At 39.2% G+C, this 23990-nt stretch overlaps 1 protein-coding gene across 2 annotated transcripts in view; it reads right to left on the bottom strand.

Annotated features, from left to right (window-relative positions):
- The window catches only part of AFG1L (AFG1 like ATPase), a 191477-nt gene that overhangs the window by 18025 nt on the left and 149462 nt on the right, over window positions 1-23990 (bottom strand). For both annotated transcript variants that reach the window (XR_008629796.1, XM_004605766.2), the window contains exons 9-10: window positions 23484-23554; window positions 23127-23227 (exon numbers count right to left, since the gene is read on the bottom strand). Coding sequence is in view for 1 of the 2 variants with exons in the window: in XM_004605766.2 (XP_004605823.1) it covers window positions 23127-23227; window positions 23484-23554 (172 nt within the window). In the remaining variant the exon portion in view is untranslated. The remainder of the gene's footprint in view (window positions 1-23126; window positions 23228-23483; window positions 23555-23990) is intronic.

The raw sequence follows: 23990 nt of genomic DNA, 5'->3' as shown, positions 1-23990 counted from the left end.
GCAAAAAAAAAAAAAAATTAGCGGAATAGATTCCTAAATACCTGGTATTATGAAACTTAATAATATTAACTTACTAAATTAATAAATTTGTCTCTAACTAATTAGCCTCCTGACTAGGATTAAGTGTCCAACTGTTTAACAGACAACTAAGATTTTTTTGCGTTTTGGGCTACACCCATTGGTGCTCAGGAGTTACTCCTGGCTCTGCACTCAGGGGTCACTCCTGGCATTGCTCAGGGGACCATATGGGATGCTAGGGATCAAACTCAAGTGCCTTACCCACTGAACTATCTCTCTGGCCCAGACTACTAAAGTTTTAAGGGAACTCAAGGATTGCACCTTCTAGAAACAGGATAAACGGGGTCCAGTCATGCTCACAGGATTAACAGTGAATGATTCATGTAGCTTAGAGCCTATTACTAAAAAACGCTTCAAATACTTGTGCCATCAAAAATTATCTCTAGGGATTTTACTCAGTTAGAATTCTCAATTTAAAAGAATCAGAAAAAGGTCTGGAGCTGAGAATGAAGGGTTGCATCTTTGCATGATGAGGCCCAAGGAAATGGGCACTCACAGCCTCCTTCACAACAGCGTGTCCCAGAATTTGCCCTTTGCATGAGACTCCTCGAATTGCTTAGACTCAGAGTCCTACTAGCTCTTGTGGTATGTGAAGTTTCTACATTAAGGTAATGTGAGAATTTTAAATGTTATGAGGAGGGGCTGGAGTGATAGTACAGCGGGTAGGGTGTTTGCCTTGCACACGGCCGACCCGGGTTCAAATCCCAGCATCCCATATGGTCCCCTGAGCACTGCCAGGAGTGATTCCTGAGTGCATGAGCCAGGAGTGACCCCTGTGCATTGCTGGGTGTGACCCAAAAAGCAAAAAAAAAAATGTTATGAGAAGCTGCAGGGACACTTTGGTTCACTAGGTTTTGTTTCTCACAGCTCCCCTGTAAATTTTTTAACCAATCCTCAACAAATTATGTTCTAGAAATGAAGGAACAATACATGTAAGTTGTACAGTGTGTTATGCTAAGCATTTTGCCTAATAATAATACATACACACATACTTTCCATATCCTGGAACTGAGAATGCTTTAAAAATATAATTTACATTTAGATTATCTAGAGGGCTCAACTAACAACAAACAGCTTAGTAAACCTTCAGACAAGGGCTTAATGACCCCATGGTGAGATATAACAATTTTCACAAATTTTCTTTGACTGTAGTACTTTTTGATAATTCCATTAGCTAGTTAGCTGTAACAAGTAATATAAAATAAATTATTTTGTACCTGCTAAGAGGGCAGAAGCTGTGTGTGGGGGCATGGGGGGGTGTGGTTGGGAAAATGGGGACATGGTGGAAGGAAGTCACTCTGGTAGTGGAATTAGCGTTGAAACATCGAAAGCCTATAACAAATGTATTATGAACCACTTTGTAAATCACAGTGTTTAAATAAAGTTTTTTAAAATACCATTTAAAAATGTATATGTAGCACTGTCATCCCATTGCTCATTGATTTGCTCAAGCGGGCACCAGTAACGTCTCCATTGTGAGACTTGTTGTTACTGTTTTTGGCATATCTAATATTCCATGGGGAGCTTGCCAGGCTTTGCCGTGTGGGCAGGATACTCTCGGTAGCTTGCCAGGATCTCTGAGAGGGGCAGAGGAATCAAATCCGGGTCAGCGGCATGCAAGGGGAATACCCTACCCACTGTGCTATTGCTCTAGCCCCAAAATGTACATGAGCATGTATAATTATTTACTGGTTAATTGTTTGGGGATCACACCCAGTAATTCTCAGGCCTTATTCCCAGCTCAGTGTTTGGGGGTGTCTGCTGGTGGTGCTTGGAGAATTTTGTGATGTCAAGAATGGAACCCAGATATCCTGTATGCAAAGCATAGGATCTGTTGAGATCTCTCTATTCTCACTAGTTACTTTCTTTAAAGAGTTTTTGGTTGGAAAGTATTTAGTTTAAAATGATCCTTTACTGTGAATTAATGATGTGTAATGACTTTTACAATTATAATTTGAGTTATAGAATGACTAATCTAGAGACCAGCAATGCATCAGACACTGGTGAAGTGGAGGCAAGGAAGGAAACACATCTCAACAGTTGCTGGGATTATTTCACAAACTTCTCTACTAAAATAATGCTATGCCACCACCCATCACCTTAATTCCTTTGTGAAAGGTATTCCCTTATAGATAACATCAAACATAATATTATGAATGTTGCAGGCATTATAGTATATTTGACCTTACTAAGTACAAAAGGTAAAAGTGGCCAATGCTGAAATGTATTCATCCTTTTGTTTTCTATTTTTGAATATAATTGCTTTACTAAGCATGCATCTGATAAAGATGAGGCAATTAGTAACATGATTCTACCAAAATCATTGAAATCTTTTCCTAACCACTTGATCATTAACCAGAGAGAGTATTCTCTCGGTAGAGGGCAGTATTTGCTACATCTCCACAGGAGGAAAACAGTTGGGAATCTGTCTGGCTTTCAAAGCTACCCAGAAGAAATTTGAAAGATTACCAATGTGGTCATAACCAGGTTTTATAGCCCGTGCTGCTGGCCATACATGTGTATTTGAAATGACAGGTCAATCAGTACTTTTTTCCTTTAAAATCAGAGGTAAGAAGCATGAAAAGTGACAGGACAATGAAAAGAGGGAAAAGGCTTTGGAAGAACCTATTTTTAGACTGAGGATGATAACTTCTGAACATGTTAAGGTTTTACAGATGCGGAGATTTTGCTGTCTTTGTTTTGTTTTTCCTTGTGAGAGCTTACCGAGGAGAAACTGAATCCGCTTGACTTGAATATTCGAAAAGTCTAATTGGAGCTGGAAAAGAGTTATTATTCTCCCCCGCCCCTCACTCTTCTGGTTTTGAAATCATAAAAATACTCAGTAAAAAAAATAGAGATTCATATTCTTAAGACATTTTAAAAAATGGATCAGTGCAAAGTTGAATGCTCTCCATGTTTCCGGATACACAAAAGGGGCTAACTCTTGAAACTGAGCAAGACCAACAGAATTCTTTACTCCTTCTTTGCCAAAAAAACAACTTAGAATTATCTGCTGTCCCAATTTTATTAAAAGATACAACTGCGTTTGTAGGGATGGGCTCACTCATTCTCTAAACATTTATAATTATTTCTCTGGATCAAGTCCCATGATAAAAATAAATGCTTGCCATTAAAGCACTTTATGGGTCTCTGGTTGTAACACTAGTTTCACTGAAGGGTACTCTGTCATTATGCTCCAAGATTGTTTTTAAGAATCTATACTATACGGACTGGAAGCAAGAATGATGTAGAAAAAATTGTCTGCTAGCATCTTTCAGAAATCCCTTTCTGAAAGTGCCAGAAAATTGTTCACTTCTGAGCAACTGATCTGTTTCAACTTCTAACCTATAAAATATCTCTCCCCTCTTTGGTTGAAATGAATCTATGAATTGTACTAATTTTTCAATTTAAAAAACTATGTAAAAATTTATGACATGGGCTTATGAGTATCAATTTTTCTTCTTTCAACTTAACTACTGTCTACTTTTGCCTATGTCTTGGCTTTTTAAAATCAATTAATGCTATTTGTGTGTGTCATGTTAAACACAGAATATTTCTTGAATCAAAGGTATACTAAATACAGGAAAAACATTCATTTTTCTATTTCTTGTTATATATATATGTTGGGGGTTTGGAGGCAATATCCTGACGGTACTTAGGGGATCATATGTAGTGCTGGGGATTCAAAGTGGAGTAGGACATGTAAGGCAAGGCCAGCATCTTACCTCCTGAGCTATCTCTCGGACTTCGCATTTCCCTATTTATTTAAGGCATCTGTAGATTTTTACTTTTAGTTAAATAGGAGATTAAATAAAATCAGAAAACAAAATGTCAGTGAGAACTTTAGATAATAAAGATAATTACTAACGTCCGATTGTTGCTAAGTCCCCTTTGCCCATCCCTGGAATTTCTATTAAGGATTCTGCCATTCTGTTCATATAAACTGAAAATGCCTTCAGTGGCATTTTCTGGTTTTGGAGACCTCTCTGTACCCAATTCTATAGATTTTTTTTCTATTCATCTGTTCTTCCCAATAAATCACACCTGACCGAAGGAGTAACTAGGAGCTAAATTCCAGTCCAGGTTCTCTTTGCCAGGCTATGCATCCTGCTGCGAGGGGCAGTGTCTATCTTTAGGGTTTCGTATACCTTTCTTCAGATAAAGGCAGGGTTCACTCATTTAACCCCATGCCCATCTTTGAAGGGAAGTTTTAGCTAATGCCCACTGAGGCTCCACATATGGCAGCTGCATTGGACAACTTAGTCAATTTGTCCAATACAAACCTGTTTAACAAAATAAATACTAGCTTCTTTGATCCTGATCAAGATTCTAATTCAAATCTTATTATCTGGCCTGCAAGCCCCTTTACATTGAATTCAACCCATCTATAATGGGTTAGATTACTGGCAACAGGCATATGCCTCCTATGCACAATCTAAAATGTATGACACACAGGCCTGGAGAGATAGCACAGTAGATAGGATGTTTGCCTGTGTGGGTATGATAGTCAACCCAGGTTCAATCCTTGACATCCCATACAGTCCCCTGAGCACTAGCAGGAGTGATGCCTGAGTGCAGAGCTAGGAGTAATCCTGCTCACTGCCAGGTGTGTGTGCCCCACACCAAAAAAAAAAAAATGCACAACTCACTTATCTGTGTAGAGAAAGCTGTATTACCAGATTTCTCCTTTGAGCACTTTAGAGATGTTATGGTACAGTTTTCAGGTTTCTGATGCTTCTGAGAAGTCTGGTTTCCAAAAGTTTGACCATGGAATGATTTTTTTTTGTTTCTGCTAAGAGTTTGCTGAGTTTCTAAAACTGCAAATTTCTATCTTTTGCAAAATTTAGAGATTTTTTCCAGCCATTATTTCTTCAAAATAATTTCTTTGCCTCATTTATCTCTTTCCCTTTCTTCTGGTATTCCAATGACATTAGGTAAATCTTTTGATACAGTTTCTTATGTAAACAGATTTTGTTGCTTTCCTTTTGCTTTTTTCACACCACGTCATTTTTACTGATCTGCCTTCAAGTTCACTGGCTCTCCTGTCACCTGTATTCTGGTATCAAGAACACAGAGAAAACTTCAAAAATATCAATCTAATGTTTTTATTACTTATATTCACATTCTTTTAAAAAAATTCTTATTGATTCAGATTCTGTGATTTAAAATTCTGCTATTGATAATTTCATACACATAATTCTAATACTACATCCATCAACATTAGTTCTTTTTATAGTTTAAATTTCTCTAAGTTTTCTACTTATTAGTTCATGTATAAAAATATATTAATTCAGTATTTTTTCTTTATGTACTCAAGAATAAATATAAAAGCTGCTTGTCTCTAAATATAATATTGTTTCATCTCAGGGTCAGTTTCAGTTAATCTTTCCTTTTTAAAAAATTGGTCAGGCTTTCCTGTACCTGCACACTCTAAGTTATTTTGGATTATACTCTGGATATTCTAAATTATATGTTATGGAGATCTGGGATTTTATTTATTCTACCAAAGTATAATGATTTGTTGTTTGTTGTTGCTATTTCAGCAGGTAATTAACTTAGCTCAGCTCCCAATTCACTCTCTTTTGTAATGGGCAGCAATCGAAATCTCTATTCACTTTTTTTTAGCCTTAGTTGTGCATGTATAGTTTACAAGTCAACATATTAGTTTATATGAAGAATTTAGGGCTCTTGCTCTGTGGTTCTTTGTTTTCCTCTTACTTTCTACCTGTTACAGCCATTCTCCTATTTTTCAGACTAGGACTACTGTAGATTTCTACTAATATTTAGATACCCCACATATGAATACGGCAGAGCCTGACAAGCTACCCATGACATATTTGATATGCCAAAAACAGTAACAACAACGTGCTCTTAGTGTTACTGGAGTGAGCAGATACCATTGGGCTAGACTAGCACACCACAGGGACAAATGAAGATGTTACTGGCACCCGCTTGAGCAAATCGATGAACAACAGGATGACAGTGATATAGTGATACAGTGATACATATGAATAAATATTATAAGTTCTGAGGAGGGAAACAAAACTATAAAAACAAGAATTTAAGGGCTCTTTTTCCTGCTTTTGGATGCTCAACAGTGCCTTCTAGTAGCTATTTTTTAGATTTTTTCCAGAACTACAGGTATGTTGTTCATGTGAATTGGTGAGGTAGTTATTCCATCACTAATGGAAGCAGAATCATCCATAACTGAGTCTTCAATTTTATGAACATATTCTGAACTTTTCTACCTCTATCTTTTTCATAGAAATGTAAAGTCTCAGAAGAGATCACAAAGATCTGAAGACTCCTCCTTATCTTGCAAACAGTCAGTCACCTCTCACACTCCCTCTCTTCACTTGCACCAACAGAATCTCCAACTTAGAGCTCCAAGTTCTCATTGATCACCCACAGCATTCTATTTCTATGAATACTGTAGTGTTTATTAACATCTACCTCCAATGCTAGTAATCTATGTACTGGTTACATTTCTCTTCTTAATTAACGCTGCTAAGTGTGAAAGCTGACTCATTCATCTTGGCACCCCGATGGCACCTAGAACTATGCTAGCTTTCCATTAAGTACCCAGTAAATAAATACCTGTTGATTCATGAGAGAATTATATAAGTGGTAGGGATCTTTTGTAGCACTGCAGCATTATCTAACATGTTGGTTCAGTTAGCCAAGTTTCTTTCCTTCAAAGTATATTCCTAAGAGTAGATGCTATTTTCTGACTCACTGGAACATGTTGTTCAAAGTGACAAACTTTCTCAGAGTACTCTATTAATCTTCATAAACATTATTTAAGGGTACCACATGCTGCTCAAAAACTTCAATAATTCTGCAAATCCTGGTAAGAAGTCCGTATCTCTACCTGTTTTTTTATGGCAGATATCTGAGATTTTCATTCTTATTTCCCCATTCTCTTGCTCTTACTAGGCAAGCATCTTCTATTCCAACTGAAACATTTGGTGTTTTGCTTCAGATTGTAGTTGAAATTCCATCACTTAGCTGTAAATTCCACTCACATTTCAAGGTCAAGACCAGTGTGCTAATGGACTCATGTATCGTCAATGCCTCCCCAATCTTTCCAATCTCTACTTTTAACTCCTGATACTTCTAACCAGTTGGCATATATTTTTGAACTAGAATGTTACAGATAAAAGTAACAATGGAAATCAGCTAATTATATTATGCATTTTACACATGGGGTACTTGAGCACAGAGAAGTTTGTTGACTTCAGACTGAGTGTTGAAGGTCATGCAGCTATGTAGCACCTGAGTGGCAATTAGAACTCCTACCTCTTGGCTAAATTGGATCTCTTTCTGTCTTTCTACTACACTATCTGGCATGTGGGATGTTATTTTTTCTACTAAAAAAGTCTTTGAAAGAAAATTTTTACATTTATTTTGTATTCTTTATAACATCATATCATATAAGCTATAGAAGAGGTTAACAAATAGTTACTGACCAGTGAATTAACCTAACAACTATAGGGGAGATCATATAGATATTTTATTATCTTATTATCTTTTATTATTCTTATTAATAAAAAATAAAAGTTTTAAATAAGGTTTAACCCTAAAATATATACAAATTTTATGCCATCTTGGCAGTATATTCAGCTCAGAATATTCTTTCCCTCAAAATATTTTTCTTGATTCAATATTTTATTGAACATTCTAATTAGCACTTTAAGAAGTAATTACCAATGCTAATTCAACTCTCTAATCTAGGGGAAGTTACCATGGAATATATCAAACAAGGCACTTTATGGTGGGGAGAACTTAAAAATTATGAACTAAAGAATTATTTGAACAAAAACTAAGAAAATCAGTTAGTAGGTAAACATTAGAAAAATCATTAGAATTACGCTATTTTGCAAAAATCAAGTTTTTGAAAAGTGTTTTATGGACATCTTAATTGATTGGTTTTGATTTTCACCTACATTTGTTATATGGATTTTTAGTTTACAGAATTAATCCCAGTCATTTAAAATTAAATGAGATAATTCACTTTTTTTTTTTAAATGTAGTTTTAACATTGACAACTAATCAAAGAATTTTAACTCATGGGTTGGGTATGAGACAGCACAAAGGACTGGAGCCTAGACTTTGCAATTAGGAGTCCCAGGTTTGATTCCCCAGCACTTCATGACCCCTTGAGCAACACCAGAAGTGACTCCCCACCCAAGCACTGCTCTAGGAGACACCCCCAAGTGTTGCCAAAAACAAAAAAAATTTTTTTTCTTTTTGGGTCACACCTGGCAATGCACAGGGGTTACCTCCTGGCTTTGCACTCAGGAATTACTCCTGGTGGTGCTCAGGGGACCATATGAGATGCTGGGAATCGAACCTGAGTCGGCTGCGTGCAAGGCAAACGCCCTACTCGCTGTGCTATTGCTCCAGCCCCACAAAAGAAAATTTTAACTTATATTTCTTATCATTGTTTGAGCAAATAAATAGTACATTATGCACAGAGAATGAAGCAAATACTAGTTCGTCATACTTTCCTGCTTCTTTTAAAGAGTGATCTTTAAAAGAAATATGAAAAAAGAGGAGGATATGAAAAAAACTTTCTTAAGGAAAAAACGATTCCCAGAAACAGTTTTCCTGTGTCACACTGGCATCATCTTCCATGCTCCTTACACAAGTCTGTATGAAGCAGCATAAGAAGTTGACTCAGGCCATCCAGAAAGCTAGGGATCATGGTCTCCTCAGTTACCACATTCCCCATGTTGAACCCTGGGACCTTGACTTCAGTACCTTTGTTAGAGCTGTTAGTACTACTCCATCAGCAGCCCTCCCCCTCAACCCCTAGTTTTCAGGTAGCACAGGCTGTATCTGGGCCATCTCCAGGGGGTTAGGAGATCATTCCTACAAATTCTTTGAGGATAATCACTGCAGAATTGTGTTTTGTGACCTATGGCATGGCTGGGCCAGAGGGAAAAAATGACTGTTGGTGAAGAAGATAAGTACATCTGCTATGGAGGAGGGCATCACAAATGTGTGGGAACCCCCAAGCCCTGCATGTTGTAAATAGATTATCTAAATAAACACTTGCATTTAAAGAAAAAACAGTGTTAGGGGAACTTGCAGTATGCTGGGGATCAAAATAAGGACCTCAAGCATGCTAGGCATATATTTAACACTCAGAGTATCTCCCTGGTATATATATTACCTTTATAATTAAATTATAATATGGGTCAATTATGATATTTTATCCCAAATATGTAATTCTGAGGAACCACACAACATGAAATTTCACAGACTGGAATTTTATACCTTACTTCAAATGTTCATATTGTCCCTACACATCAAACTGTATTCCCCTAAATTGGCTGTGGAAGGTAAAGGGTCTTGTTGGGAGTACTCGGGCTTGGTTAAATGGTTAAATGAGATGACTTACAAGGTATCTTTTAACAGCAACACTCTGACCCATTAGCATAAGGGCTGACCAGAAACATGGGCAGGGAAAGAAAAAAAAATAAAGCTCATACTTGACAGTGAGTTCACATTTCTACCATCATGAATCTCGTTCATTTGCTCCGATGGTCTTTGCGATATCTCTCTGCCCTACCTGTCTGCTATGCTTTAGCTTGGCCAGAACTTCCTTCCAAAAAGCACACAAAAAAAATGAGAAGAGGAAGTATTTCTCTCGTGGAGAAATCTGACAAACAGCCCTCAGCCCATGCAAGCAAGATGAGCTGGCTGCCCAACGGGGGCATGGCTTTGTCAGAGGTCAGCGTGCTTAGGGACAGGCACTGCAGATGGGCACTATTACCAGAATGATTTTGCTTTGGGAAGGGAAATGGGGCCAAGGAAAGTCCTGGGCTGGCTCCACTCTGGTGATTAGTACCCTTATTCCCCAATGTTAATCACTACTGTTGGCATCCAGATACCATCAGCCTTGACTCATGGCCAAATGCTAGAGATAAAAGCTATTCATCCTTTAGTATTTACCAAGAGTACATCAAACACAGGACACAATTCAGTAGTTATCCACAAGAACTTCATTTGCAATACATGAAATAAAGCATACAACAGAGAAATAGAAATGTCTCTTAACTATCAGGGAGAAGCTAAGAGACTTATAAATATATATAAACTAATACAATATAATCAAGATTAATAGACAAATAAGGTCAAAACACATACCTGATAGACCTCCATTCATTGAATACTAAGAGCCAAAGAAGAAAGCTAATGAACAAGAAGTTGAGAGTGAACAATGTGTACACCTATGCATATGCATCAACTGATATATTTTTCTGCTCAGACTTTTTACAAACACACCTGGCCACCTGTCATTATTTTTAAGACACAAATAACAAACTACTCTTGCAAATAGTTACTTGTGAGCATAGTTATCAGTTGAGGAAACAATTTTCTGCAGGTGTAAAAATTACATTTCTCAATAAGGAAAATTTAGGTATAGTCAGTTTACTCATTAAGCCTTTAGAATTCCATTTTGGCTTGCTTTCTTTGAATAGGATTCTTTCATTTTTTTGGACCACAGAAGTTTAACCCTAAAGCAAGTAGTTCTCAAACATACTAGTTTCAAGACCACCTTATACTCTTAAAAATTACTGAGAAGCCCTAATATCTTTTGTTTAGGAAGGTTACCTCTTCCAAAATTTATTATATCAGAGACTGAAACAAAAAATTTAAAAATGCATCAATTTATTTTAAATAGCAATGTTAACATTATTACATTCAACCCATCAAGTTGACATAAACAACATTTTTGAAAACTAATATTTTCAGAATAAAAATAATTTAGAAGGAAAAGTAACATTGCTTTATACTTAAGAAAACAAATGTAATGTCTGGCTTAAGAGACAGCAGGATTCTCATTTTTGTCTCTATATTCAATCTACTATAATAAGTTGTTTTGGAGTTGTTTTGGTTGAAGTAAATAAGATCTGCTCTCACACATTTATAGTTAGAAAATAGGAAATACTTCAATAGCTTTTACAGTTATTGCAGATAACTTCTTTGAACTACACAAACTACACAAAACTCAACAGAAATTTCATGCCAAAGAAAACAACTCAGGGGCAGGGCAGGAGCAGAGATGCCTCAGCACAGACATCTGGTAAACCTCCACACATGCTCAAGGGAGCAAGGGGGAAGCATAGTGCTAACAAGTTCTCCTGATATGATGAGGAAAGCAGCACTGAACCTCTGTGGTCTTCCTGCCCCAAGTCTACAGTTCCAGTCTAATCATGAGAGAAACAGCAGACAAGTCTCAGGCAAGGGACATTTCACAAACTACCCAACCACTACTCCAAAAGTGTCTCCTAGAAGGAGAAAGTCTGAGAAAATACCCTAGCCAAGAGGACCCTCAGACACATACCACCAAAAATCAGTGTGGTGTCTTGAAGCGAGAATCCCTGCATCAGAAAACAAAGACAGGTATGCACCAAGGCATCCTGAATAAAATACAGACTAGGTACTAATATCTAGTTAATTTCAAAAGCCAGAGAGGTAGCTTAGTAGCAGAACACATGCTTGTTTGTTTGAGGACTCAATCTCTGGCACCAACACATACACACACACACACACACACACACACACACGAACAAACTAAAAACACCTCCCAAACTATAATACACAAAAATCATTAACTATAACAGATATATCATATAATATTAGATACTAATAGGGGAAATATTTGGGAATCTAGGCAAAATCTCTACCCTCTCTATTTTTTCTCTCTTTTCTTTTCTTATTTTTGAGTGGGGGGCAATCACTTTGCTCAGGGCTTACTCCTGGTTCTGTGTTTAGGAATTATTCCTGGTTGTATTTGGGGAGTAGGTGCTGGGTATAGAACCTATATTAGCTGTATGCAATGCAAGCATCCTACCCCCCGGACTATCTCTCCAGCCCCTACCATCTCAATTTTTGTGTAAACTTGTTTTAGTGGGTGTTGGGTTTTGGGACCATATGCAGTGAAATTTGGTTACTCTTAGCTTTGTACTAAGGGGTCACTCCCAGTGGTTCTTGGAGAAGCATTAACTTTTGGGTTGTTCACATGTAAGGCAAGTGTCAATACCTTGTACTATTTCTCCAGTCCTCTTTCTTTCTTCTTTTCTTTCTTTATTTTTTTATTGAATCACAGTGAGATACACAGTTACAAGTTGTTTATTATTGGGTTTCAGTCATATAATGTCCCAACACCAGTGTACATTTTCCACCACCAAAATCCCCAGTTTCCTTCCCTGTGCCGCCAGTGTCCCCCTGTCCCCCACCTGCCTCTGGCAGGCATCTCTCTCTCTCTCTCTCTCTCTCTCTCTCTCTCTCTCTCTCTCTCTCTCTCTCTCTCACTCTCTCTGTTTTTTTTTCTTAAAATGTGCAACTATTCTTAAAAAAAAAGTCAAGGCCTAGAGAAACAATACAGGGGCTAAGGCATTTGCCTTGCACTCCACCAACCCGTTTTATACCCAGCACTGTCTCCTGAACCCCACCAAGAGAGATCCCTGAGAGGAGAGTCAGAAGTAAGTCCCAAACCCTAAGTTAATTCATTATTAATTTAATTAAAAACAGTTGAGGGTCCTGTGGAGAGCACAGGGATGAATAAGACAGGAGCTTAGAGCATCTGCCCTGTAGGTAGACATACGGCCTCTAGTTCAAATCCCATGTCCCCCGGCACCAACCATGATCCTGGAAGTTCTGCCGTTTGAATTTGGTAGCTCTGCTATGGGTGATCCCTGCAACATTGAGTGATTTCTCACTGTACTGCAACTCAGCATGTCTGAGCACCACAAAAAGAGGTGCAACCTCTGGAGAGCATGGCAATGAAAAATAGAAAAGTTAGCGGAATGCCAGGAAGCACAAACTCTGGTGAGCATGTTGTGTGAGCACTGTAGCAACTCCAGCAAGTACCACATAACTTCTGAGCATTAACTAAGAGTGGGACCCTGGAAAGCACCTGAAGGAGGAAATGGTGAGGCCTGTAGCTAAGCGTGAGTTCCACAACCTAATGCATAACCCAAGAGCACCACAACCAAACCTGTGTGCAACTCCTAGTCACTGTAACATCAACAACACCACCAGAGGAGGAGAAAGAGGTGAGAAGGAGGTGGGGAAGAAAACATTTGAAAATTTGACAGGAAGTCATCTTTTAAATTGCTAGTTGCACTGAAAATAGCTTACAAGACTGAGCTTTCCACAGCAGTGGGTAGATGTGGGGAGTGGGGGTGGGAGGCTGCTGATGGGTTGCAGGGGTTGTGCCCTGACACACTGGTAGAGGGGGGCCAACACTCTGACAGAGGTTGTCGTGCTAGAACACTTGAATGCATGAAACTACCATCAATGATATTATAAATCACAGTGACTCAAATAAAAATAAATTAATAAATAAAATGCTAGTTGCAATGTAGAATTAACAATATATATTCTAAATCCTATTAAAAATCATATCCTTCCTATGCTTTACATGGATCTTTGGTTTTGAAAATTTTGTAGGAAAATGCTTTTGTTATTAGAAAATATTGTTTCAAAAAGTTATGCCAATCTTCTCAATGTTGACACACTTGTGTACACAACAGCAGAACATTGCGTTTCTTAATATCACCACCATTCTCATCAGAAAATAAAATAGTAAAGAATTGGGAAGCTATCTAGTTTATGGTGGCAGGAACAAGTTTTCCAAAATTCAAATTGTTAGTTGTTTACTCAGATTTTATCACTGGCAACCCTTGTTTTCCTAGCACTGACAGGCGAACAATTCCCTTTCAAGAAAATATTTACTATCACTGCAATAAAAGTCTCATTTCAGCCTGATTAACGATAGTTTGTCTGTAACTCATTCTTCCAAGCAAAAATGGAATTCCGTAAAAAGACTGGTCAGTTCAGCCAGCAACTCAATCACTGCATGAAAATTTTGCCACAAGACAACCACTGTTGGTATACAGTGAAAGTTTTAGGTGCACTTCCTTTATCACAAAGAATTTTAAAACATTGTATGTTTGGGGTCTGGAGAGATAGTACCAGGGTAGTACAGGCCTCATCTATTAACTCCTTTTGATTTCCTGAAACTGCACCTGGCCTCTCCAAGCACCACCAGGAGAGGCCAGGTACAGTTCTCGCCACTCACGTTCGGTGCTCTCGAGCCGCTGTGTATGGACCAGATCGGATGGCTCTTCCTTTGTGCTCTGCTTCTCTGTGTGCCACTGTGCTCTCTTCTCTCTCTATCTCTGTCTCTGTAGTCTCTCCTCTAGTCTCTTCCGTCCTCTCTCTTTGTCTCTTTCTCCTCTGGTCTCTTCCAATCTCTTTTATTCTGATCTCTCTCTCCAGAGCCCTTCTGCTTCAGTCTCTGGATTCTCACTCACTTTCACTTCTGACTGTGATGCTGACTCTGATTCTCACTTGCTTTGTGCTATTTCTTTCCCCTCTTTCTGGCTCCAGTGATCTCTTTCTCTCTGTTCTCTGCTTCTGTGTCTTCTCCCTGCTTCTGTGTCTTTCCTCCACGCTTCTGTGTCTTCTCTCCTACTTCTCTTATAGTCTTAATTTATATAGCAATCACATAGGGTGGTGACACAAAGGTGAGTTGAACATTAACAAATCAACAAAGAGGGGTAAAACCACTCCTCCAGGAGATGAACAAAATCTCATCTAAAGCGATTACTCCAGATTACTAGGAGATCTGCTCAAGGGCAGGGTCCCACCCAGGGTGTGTCACTTTCTTCTTTCCCTCAGCTAGTAATCCACTTAAATAGTTACAGTAAATTTACCTCTAATATTTATAGCAATGTCATTCTGTATGAGCACAGTAAGAGATATATCATATTTAAAGTTTGGTTCTTCCTGAGGACATTCACTATATATTCCAGACCACAGTCCTCAGGCCAGGTTAATCTTCCTAACCCCAGCAGGGTCCTAATCTCGTTGTTACTTTTGGATCATGACAACATTTTTCTATGACCATGCTCTCAACTTATAGTTGAGTATTTTGTGGCACTTTGGGCTGGCCCATTTCAATACCAGGGTAGCTCACAGCTTGCCCTGGGTCCATTCCGTCCCTCGTCGAGACTTTGCTTTTGGGGTGCTAGGAACTAAGGGCAACTGAGTTGAGAAAGCACATGCCCAGGAGTAAATACTATTGGAGTCAATCAGCTCCCAAGTTACAAAGCATATTTTTTTTTCATTGTTGGTTTGTCCTTTTATTTATTTATTTTTATTTTTTGGCATTTGGGAGAGGCTTTATTTCACCCAGAAATCCTGATTTCCACAGAATTGTACCACATAATACTGGCACAATTTTTTTTACACTTCACATCATGGTTACATTCCACTTTTTTTTTTAATTTATTCTTTTATTGAATCACCATGTGGAAAGTTACAAAGCTTTCAGGTTTAAGTCCCAGTTATACAATGCTCGAACACCCATCTCTTCACCAGTGTACATATTCCACCACCAAGAATCACAGTATACCTCCCTCCACCCCCCCACCACCCCAGTCCCCCACCCCACCTGTGTAACTGATAAATTTCACTTTACTAGAATTGTAAGATTTGGTAGAATCGACGTAATTTGAGCAAACTTGTCCAGAAACTTTTCAGATATTGGCTAGTGATTAAGAGCACAGAATCCGATTCTGTCTGCTGAAATGTAGATTGGGAAAAAAAAAATCTCACAGATACTGAGAAGTTAGATGTTAACCTGTAGGATTCCAGAGTACAAGAAATGTGCTCAGTTAGGAAGAGGTATGAGATCAAAGAATGCCTTAGGCCTCTGTAGTTTAACTTAAGATATATATCAAGGCTTGTGGGTCAAGTAACTTAATAACTTAAATAACTATTAACCAGAAATAACTGTTAAGGTTCTCCTAATATTTATGACTCTAAATATATTTTCCCGTTGGAACAGTCTGTGGCTCAAACTACAATCATTATGACTGTCAATCCATCTGTTCCTTGACAAAGAGATTTTTTTCATGGTATCAAAAATGGTAGCTGAAGGAATGCAACAATCCAAATGTCTAATGATAGATGTGTGGATAGGAAAGTTGTGGTATATATACACAATGAAATCTTACTCAGCTATAGAAAATGATGAAATCCTGCAGTTTTCTGCAAAGTGGATGGAACTTGAGAGCATCATGTTAAGTAAAATAAATCAGAGGGAGAAGAAAAAACACAAGATCATCTCACTCAGCGATGGCATAAAGAGATATAAAACAAAGGAATAGACAGTATTAAATGATGCCAAACTCTTTGCCTTTGATTAAAAAATTGATATTATCAAGCATTAGAGGTGGGGAAGGCAGAGGAAGCCTAGATGTGACATGAGGACAGAGAAGGAGGGTCTTGGGCACTGTGGAGGAGATTCAGGTACAGTAACTGTATACTAAAATCATAAGTGTTAACTCTACTGTAACCAAGTTACCTAAACTACAACATAACATATTTCTTTTAAAAGGAAGTGGTGACTGAGTGTGCCTCAGACTTCAAGAGGATCCTAGAAAACTGCAAGAGCTCACTGAAAGCTGGGACTGTTCTAGACATACCTGGTTCTCCCTTCTTTACCATGTATTTTCTCCTCAATGAATAGGTTTTGATGACTACTTAGCCTGAGGTCACAAAATTTCTGCATGATTGAATATGGGTGCCTATCCTGGGTTTCCAGATAGTTGGCCTTCAGATAGTCTGTCTCAGGGAGCACCCCTTTAAACAAAACTGGCTGGTCGCCTGCTGCTGAGTGCCAGCCCAGAGTAGGACTTGTAAGGACGGCAGGATCTCTTGGTGAGTACTGCAGCTCTCTGTGCTATGGGCGGTGACAGAGTTTTAACGTGTCTGAATAGGGCTCTTTGGGTCCAATCAGGCAACACCACAGAGCGCAGGTCCCAGAGATGAGGGGGCACCCCGGGTTCCCACCATGGGGTCCCAGTGATTCGCCACTGGCATTTTTTCCCCAGACCAGCCAGCACTACCCACAGCATATTATGGAGGTAAAATTCCCGGAGGGTAAACTATTTGGAGACCCAGGACAGAGGCATGTGCCCCCTGTTCAGGCTCTGCTGGACTGGTGGCTGCAGCCCTGGCCTTGGTCCTGGTCTCTGCCAGGTCAGCTGCTGACACTGCCACTGAAGCCTGGGGGTGCAGCATCTTTGGCAGGTCAACCTGTATCCATGGAGCCAGTGCATCAGCAGCCTGATGGTGCCTTTAGACTTCCTGATACCCCCAAATTGTGGCTGTGCCTTTGGTCAGACTCAAACAACTCAGGACCAAGTTTCCTGGGAAATTAATGCTCTAAAAGTTAGGTATGTGGGAGTCATGCCACAAACCACCTCTGGTTTCAGTCATACAAGCTCATTTATCGGCCTTGCTTCAGAAACTCATTAATAAATCTCAAAAAAGATCAGGATTAAGCTGCTCAACATCCATGATTCCAGAGACACACGAATGAATCTTGGAACCCAGTGGCTTTGGGCAGAAATGCGTCTGGACTTAGCATTAGGTTACCAGAGCCGGGCCACTTCAGGTGGGAAAAGGTGTTATCCCTGTGCCTATTCTCCCTGGTGGCTCAGTGGCCACCATCTTCCAGAGGTCATTGAACATTCAGGTATGGGCTCACAGTGATGAGACACTCGGGGCCTCATGAGATGGGGGTGGAGCTTATCCTCCCCACCCCAGTGAGAGGGCAAGTCGCTACCCAGGAGCAGTCCCTCTGGCTACTGATTAAGCTGCTTAACAGCCATGATCCCAGAGACACACAAACAAATCTCGGAACCCAGAGGCTTTTGGCAGAAATCCCTCCAGATTTAATGATTAAAATTTCAGAATTTGAAAACCACATGGCTGCAAGTGCGGCTGCACAACATCATATGCTATTCATAATCAGCAATAGAAAACAAATTGTCTAATGTTGCCTATTTGGCAGGCCTGAGTGTTGGCGGGGAAATCCCAAATAATAATGGTGAGTCTGGCGTTGAAATATTGAACGTAATCGAAGTAGAGAGAGAGAATAATATAGAAATCATCTGCCACACAGGTAGGGGGAGGGTGTGGGATGGGGGGTATATTGCGGTTTTTTGGTGGTGAAAAATGTGCACTGGTGAAGGGACGGGTGTTTCATCATTGTATGACCAAGACTTAAACCCAAAAGTTTTGTAACTGTTCTCACGGTGATTAAATAAATAAATATTTTTTAAAAAAAGAAAAAGAGATCAAAAGACACAGTTAATCTCGGGCCCACACATGGACCAGGATAGACTGGAGGGGGCGGGTGAGCCCACTGTCCGCCCAAACAGAGCCCCTGTAGCCACTTGTTTCCACAATCCAAAATTGCCACCATGCTCCCAGCTGAACTTCAGTGTCTCAGGACAGACCTCATTGAGATAATAATCTGAAAATTCAGGTATGCAGGTTTTGTGACTAAACTCTCCAGGCTTTCTCAGAGTCGGGCTACCTCCCCCCACTTTGCTATACTCCTGGAAGCACTGGCAGTCACCCCCATGAATCAACTCCAGCAGCATCCTGTAAGCTCTTCTACTGACCTTGCTTCAGAGAGCTACAAATAAATATCAAAAGAGATCAAGAGCCGCAGTTAATCTTGAACCCACACAAGGCAGAGCAGACTGGAGTAGATTGGATGTGGGCAGATTAGCCTGATGCACACCCAAATAGAGGCCCTGGAAGCTGCTTGCTCCCACAACCCAATATCACCACTATGCCTCCAGCCGGACTCCACCATCTCAGGACAGATCTCATCAAGATATTAATCTGCTAGAAATTTGGATATGCGTGTTTTGTGACTGACATCTCCAGGCTTTCTTAGGGTCAGGATGGGCTACCTCCTGAACTTCTCTGTAGTTCCAGAAATTTTGGCAGTTACCTTCACAACCCAAAGCTACCACCCAGTTAAAAAAGGCTACTCCAGCTGTACCTTCCTGACAAAAATACTGAATGCCTTGAACAAACAAAATGACCTCTTAGTATCTGTATTGCAAACCACAATGCACAAAAGGACAGAGAGAGAGACAGAGAGAGAGAGAGAGAGTGAGAGAGAGAGAGAGAGATAGATAAGAAAGAAGACTGAAACAGAGGCAGGTGGAGGGGGGTTGGCAGGTTGGTGGTGGGAAGGGGGTGGTGGGAGGGAAACTGTGGGCATCAGTGGTAGAAAATGTACACTGGTGAAGAAATGGGTGCTGAACATTGTGTGATTGAAACCCAATTATGAATAGCTTTGTGATGGTATATCTCATGATGAGTCAATTAAAAAAAAAAACAGGCCTGTCGCAAACATTCCTCATAGCTTAATACTAATCGCTCATCCAACCAACATGCCATCTCTTCTGAGAGCTATTCAGAGCTTGCTCAATGAGCAAACATTTCATAGTTACAATGCAAATATTATAATTTAATATAGATCAAAAGTAAACATATCCATCTAAAGCCACTGACCAACAGAGACCTAACAAACTTAAAAAAAAATCAACAAAGATAATGACACTAAGACTTTAAAGGAAATAGAAGCATCCACGAATTAAAAGTGAATTTTGAAGAAAACCAATGGGTCTATAAGATTTTTGTGTGTGTTCTGGGGATCAACACAGGGTCTCATGCATGTAAGACACATGCTCCATTGCTGAGCCACATCCCTGCACCCAATATTCTTATAAAAATAATTTTATGGTGGTGGGGTGTGTGTGTTTCAGGGATGTAGTTCAGTTGTAGAGTACTTGCTTGGATGAGTGAGACCCTAGGTTTGATCCCAGCATCACAAGAATATCGTAGCATAGTCATAACACTGTTGTCCCGTTGTTCATCAATTTGCTCGAGCAGGCCCAAGAATATATAGTAAACAAATTTATTTTTATGTAATTGAAAATTGTGTCACTATTTACAATGCCTAATATGGAAATAACACAAGTGCACAACAACAGATGGTCTGTGTACACAATTAAATACTACTCAGCAATGGGAAAAACTCAAATCTTACAGTTTGCTGAAGTTTAGATGGAACTGGAGGGATGGCACACAAGTGAAATGAGTCAGAAAGAAAAATATCAGGTGATCTTACTCATATAATGAGAATAAAGAAACAAAGAAAGGGACTAGAGAGGATTCCCAATGAAAATTAACCCTGAGACAAGTTCTTCCCTGTGATATAGGAAGCTAAGTGGGAGTCAGGTGCGGATTCCTGTGGAAAAGGCCTTTGGGAAAAGGTGGGGGGATCTCAGCACTCTGGTGATGGAGGAGGGTGCTACAGCCTTGCAAGTATAAAATAATAATACTGGAACACCATAAAAATATATATTTAAAATATAACAGTGGTGGGAGGTCCTTTGGAACTTGGTGATAGTTGAGGTATACTTATTTTTTAATCCAAAATCATAAACCTTAAATTATAATCAAACCACCTTAACTATAATAAAATAATTTTTTTAAAAGAAAGGTATCCCACTTCTGGGAATATATCCCGAGGATGCAAAAAGCACAGTAGAGGGGGCTGGAGCGATAGCACAGTAGCACATCGGGTAGGGTGTTTGCCTTGCACGCGGCCGACCCAGGTTTGAATCCCAGCATCCCATATGGTCCCCTGAGCACCGCCAGGAGTAATTACTGAGTGCAGAACCAGGAGTAACCCTTGTGCATTGCCGGGTGTGACCCCCCCCCAAAAAAAAAAGCACAGTAGAAATGACATCTGTACCTATATATTCATTGCAGCACTGTTCACAATAGCCAAAATCTGGAAACAACCTGAGTGCCCTAAAACAGATGACTAGTCAAAGAAACTTTGGTACATCTACACAATGGAATACTATGCAGCTGTTAGGAGAAATGGAGGTATGAAATTTGCTTATAAATGGATAGACATGGAGAGTATCATGCTAAGTGAAATGAGTCAGAAAGAGAGGGACAGACATAGAAGGACTGCACTCATTTGTGGAGTACAGAAGAACATCTCATGAGGCTGACACCCAAGGACAGTAAATACAAGGACCAGTGGGATTTCCCCATAGCTGGAAGCCTGCTTCATGAGCAGAAGGGAGAAGGCAGATGGAATAGAGTAGGTATCACTAAGAAAATGATGGCTGGAAGAACCAGTGGGATGGGAGATGTATGCCAAAAGTAGATAGTGGAACAAACATGATGACCTCTCAGTGTCTGTGTTGCAAGCCATAATGACCCAAAGTAGAGAGAGAGTATGGGGAATATTGTCTGCCATGGAGGCAGGGGAAGGGTGGGAAAGGGGGGTATACCTGGGATATTGGAGGTGGGGAATGTGCACTGGTGGAGGGATGGGTGTTTGAACATTGTGAGATTGTAACCCAAACATGAAAGCTTGTAACTATCTCGCGGTGATTCAACAAAATTATATATATATATATAAAAAAGTATCCCAAAAATATCAGAAACTGGTTCATTGTTGAGTCTAAGGATTTAGTTCACAGTTGCTTTATAATCCATATTTTTGTCAAATAATATTTATAAAGAGCCCTCTGCCCCTCTCGGAGAGCCCGGCAAGTTACTAAGTATCTCGCCCTCCCAACGGAGCCTGGCAAGGTATCTGTGGTGTATTAGATATGCTAAAAACAGTAACAACAAGTCTCACAATAGAGATGTTACTGGTACCCGCTCGAACAAATCAGTGAGCAACGGGATGACAGTGATACAGTGAATATTTATAAAGAGTACTTAATTTTGTTAGTTTCATTTTTCAAGCTAAAGTCCCAATGTACTTCCTTCCCTACCACCCGCATATAGTAGATTACAAGGATTTTACAGCATCCTCATAGCAGTCTTTTGGGGTGTTAAATCTCCCGAAATAATGAGCACCCAGAAAATGCAAGTGAATACTCAGCACCTGCTGCAAGGCACCCTCCTGGCCTTACTATGCACACAATAGCTCTTCTACTTTTCCTCACTAAGCCCCCATCCTTCAGTAGAAGGAGCAGCTCTATCTCTCGGACATAGAAAAATCTTCCCAAGTTTATATCTCTGGCCCAGTAACCTTAAATGGCGGCTTTCACACAATGTTGCCTGGAGATCTCAAGCTGTTAGACCCTTAGTAAGATTGGTACAATAGAGTCTAAAGGGTTCTTAGTCTCTAGAGACTAGAGAATATCTGTCAGGGGATCCAAATTTATCCTAATCTTAGTGGTTCTACAGTGTTGTATTTCTGTTCTAGCAATTTCAATAGGATTCACTGCCTCAGCTTTAAAATGAAAAATTTACTTTGTTTAGAAGTAATTAAGTCATTATCTTTTAAGAAACGTACTCATAAAATGGATGGCAAGTATAAATAAGAACTTTTGTTTCCGCCTTACTAAAAAACAACTCTCTAGTTTCCTAAAAGTCAAGATAAATCAGGGACCAGCTGGAATGATAATTTATACATGGCAATTGAGAAATTATACTTTGTGTGTGATTTTAATCTGTTTTTCTCAAGATTTGCAGTCAATAAGTATATTGAATGTCCACTAAGTACTGAGAATTTTGGAGCTCTTAAAGACAGAACTGATAGCTAAGATGAATCTGCAATCAAGGTTTTTCTCATCTATATAAATGTGTATATATACATTTTTCCTCTGTTGAATATATTATTATGTAATATATGTCCCAATTCTAGAAATGTATTCTTACTATAGCCCAAACAGATAATATATTATGGCAATAACACATAGGCAATGAGAATATGGAATTCTTTTGTTATACTTCCTTAGATTGTAGGAGTATTATATTACTTTACCTTTTTCCCCTAGATATGAATCTCACCTCAATTTTTTTCTTTCTTCTCTCATTTGTCTTTGACAAAATATCCTCATAACTGATATCAGTTGTGCTTCTAGCAACAGTCGACAATTCTCTGCATTTATAAGTTTGTTTTAGAGTTCTATGTGCAAATTTTCTAAATATATGTGTATACATATGTGTGTGTATATATCACATATACAAATAACTACTTTTCTTAATGAGACTTTTAAATCAGTCCTGCCTCGGTGAATAGTATTTTAAAATCCAAAATGGGCAGAGAGGAAAATATGAAGTATTTTAACATGTGAAAGGACCAGTGAGTCTGGACGTGTCTGGATACTTACTCTCTCACACAGCTCTTCAAATGTGCAGTCGGCAACGGTTCCACAGGCTTTATTCAGCCGTAGCTCTCTGCCTTGCACTTTTAGAATCCTTGGTCTAGTTACTATGGGAACATGAACAAAGACTCAATCTTGTCTGGATAATTACTATAAAATTCATCTCTTACAGATAGGAAATGCATAGCTTGATGAATAATAGCACATGATTCAACACATAAATTAGACAAAATGCTGATACAATGACTGCCACTTGAGCATGGCATCAACCCATATACAGCAATGGAACTTATTAATTGGTCAGTGGAGATTGGGCATTGTGTTCTAAATGTATTCTCTTTCAAGAGAAATTAACTTACGTACAATCATTTTGTTTCTGAGCCAGCTCATCAAACAACTTATCCATGACAGCCTCCACATCAGCTTCACTTGTGCTACAGTGAAAAGAATAATAGAATATGAAATTAATAACACTTGAAGCCAACATCAAACAGCTGCCTGAGCCTGCTTAGCTTTTTGCCCATAAAAAAAAGAGAACAGGATGTTATGCTCTAAATACAAACATTAGATTTAGAATACACTTAAAAGCAGAGAATATTAACTCTCAGGTAGATGATTCTGCCTTATTTGCATACACTGAAAGACTTCTGTGCTTCTGGCTGTTTCCAGTAATGAGATGATACAGGCAGAGTAAATCCATTAATACTATGTGTACACAATGAGAAGAAAGGCTTCTGGCTCTCTCTTGCATGCAAAACAAGAGCAAATAGACAAGGCAGTCAAGCATCCAGAAAAGTATCCTTTGAAATCTCCACTGATATTGTGAAATTAAATATTGAAGCTGCTTTAAAAAAAAAATCAAGTTAAAGC

This window comes from Sorex araneus, chromosome 4 (genome assembly GCF_027595985.1).
Source record: "Sorex araneus isolate mSorAra2 chromosome 4, mSorAra2.pri, whole genome shotgun sequence".
NCBI classification, from domain to species: Eukaryota; Metazoa; Chordata; class Mammalia; order Eulipotyphla; family Soricidae; genus Sorex; species Sorex araneus.
This window is presented reverse-complemented; position numbering and strand designations above follow the sequence as displayed.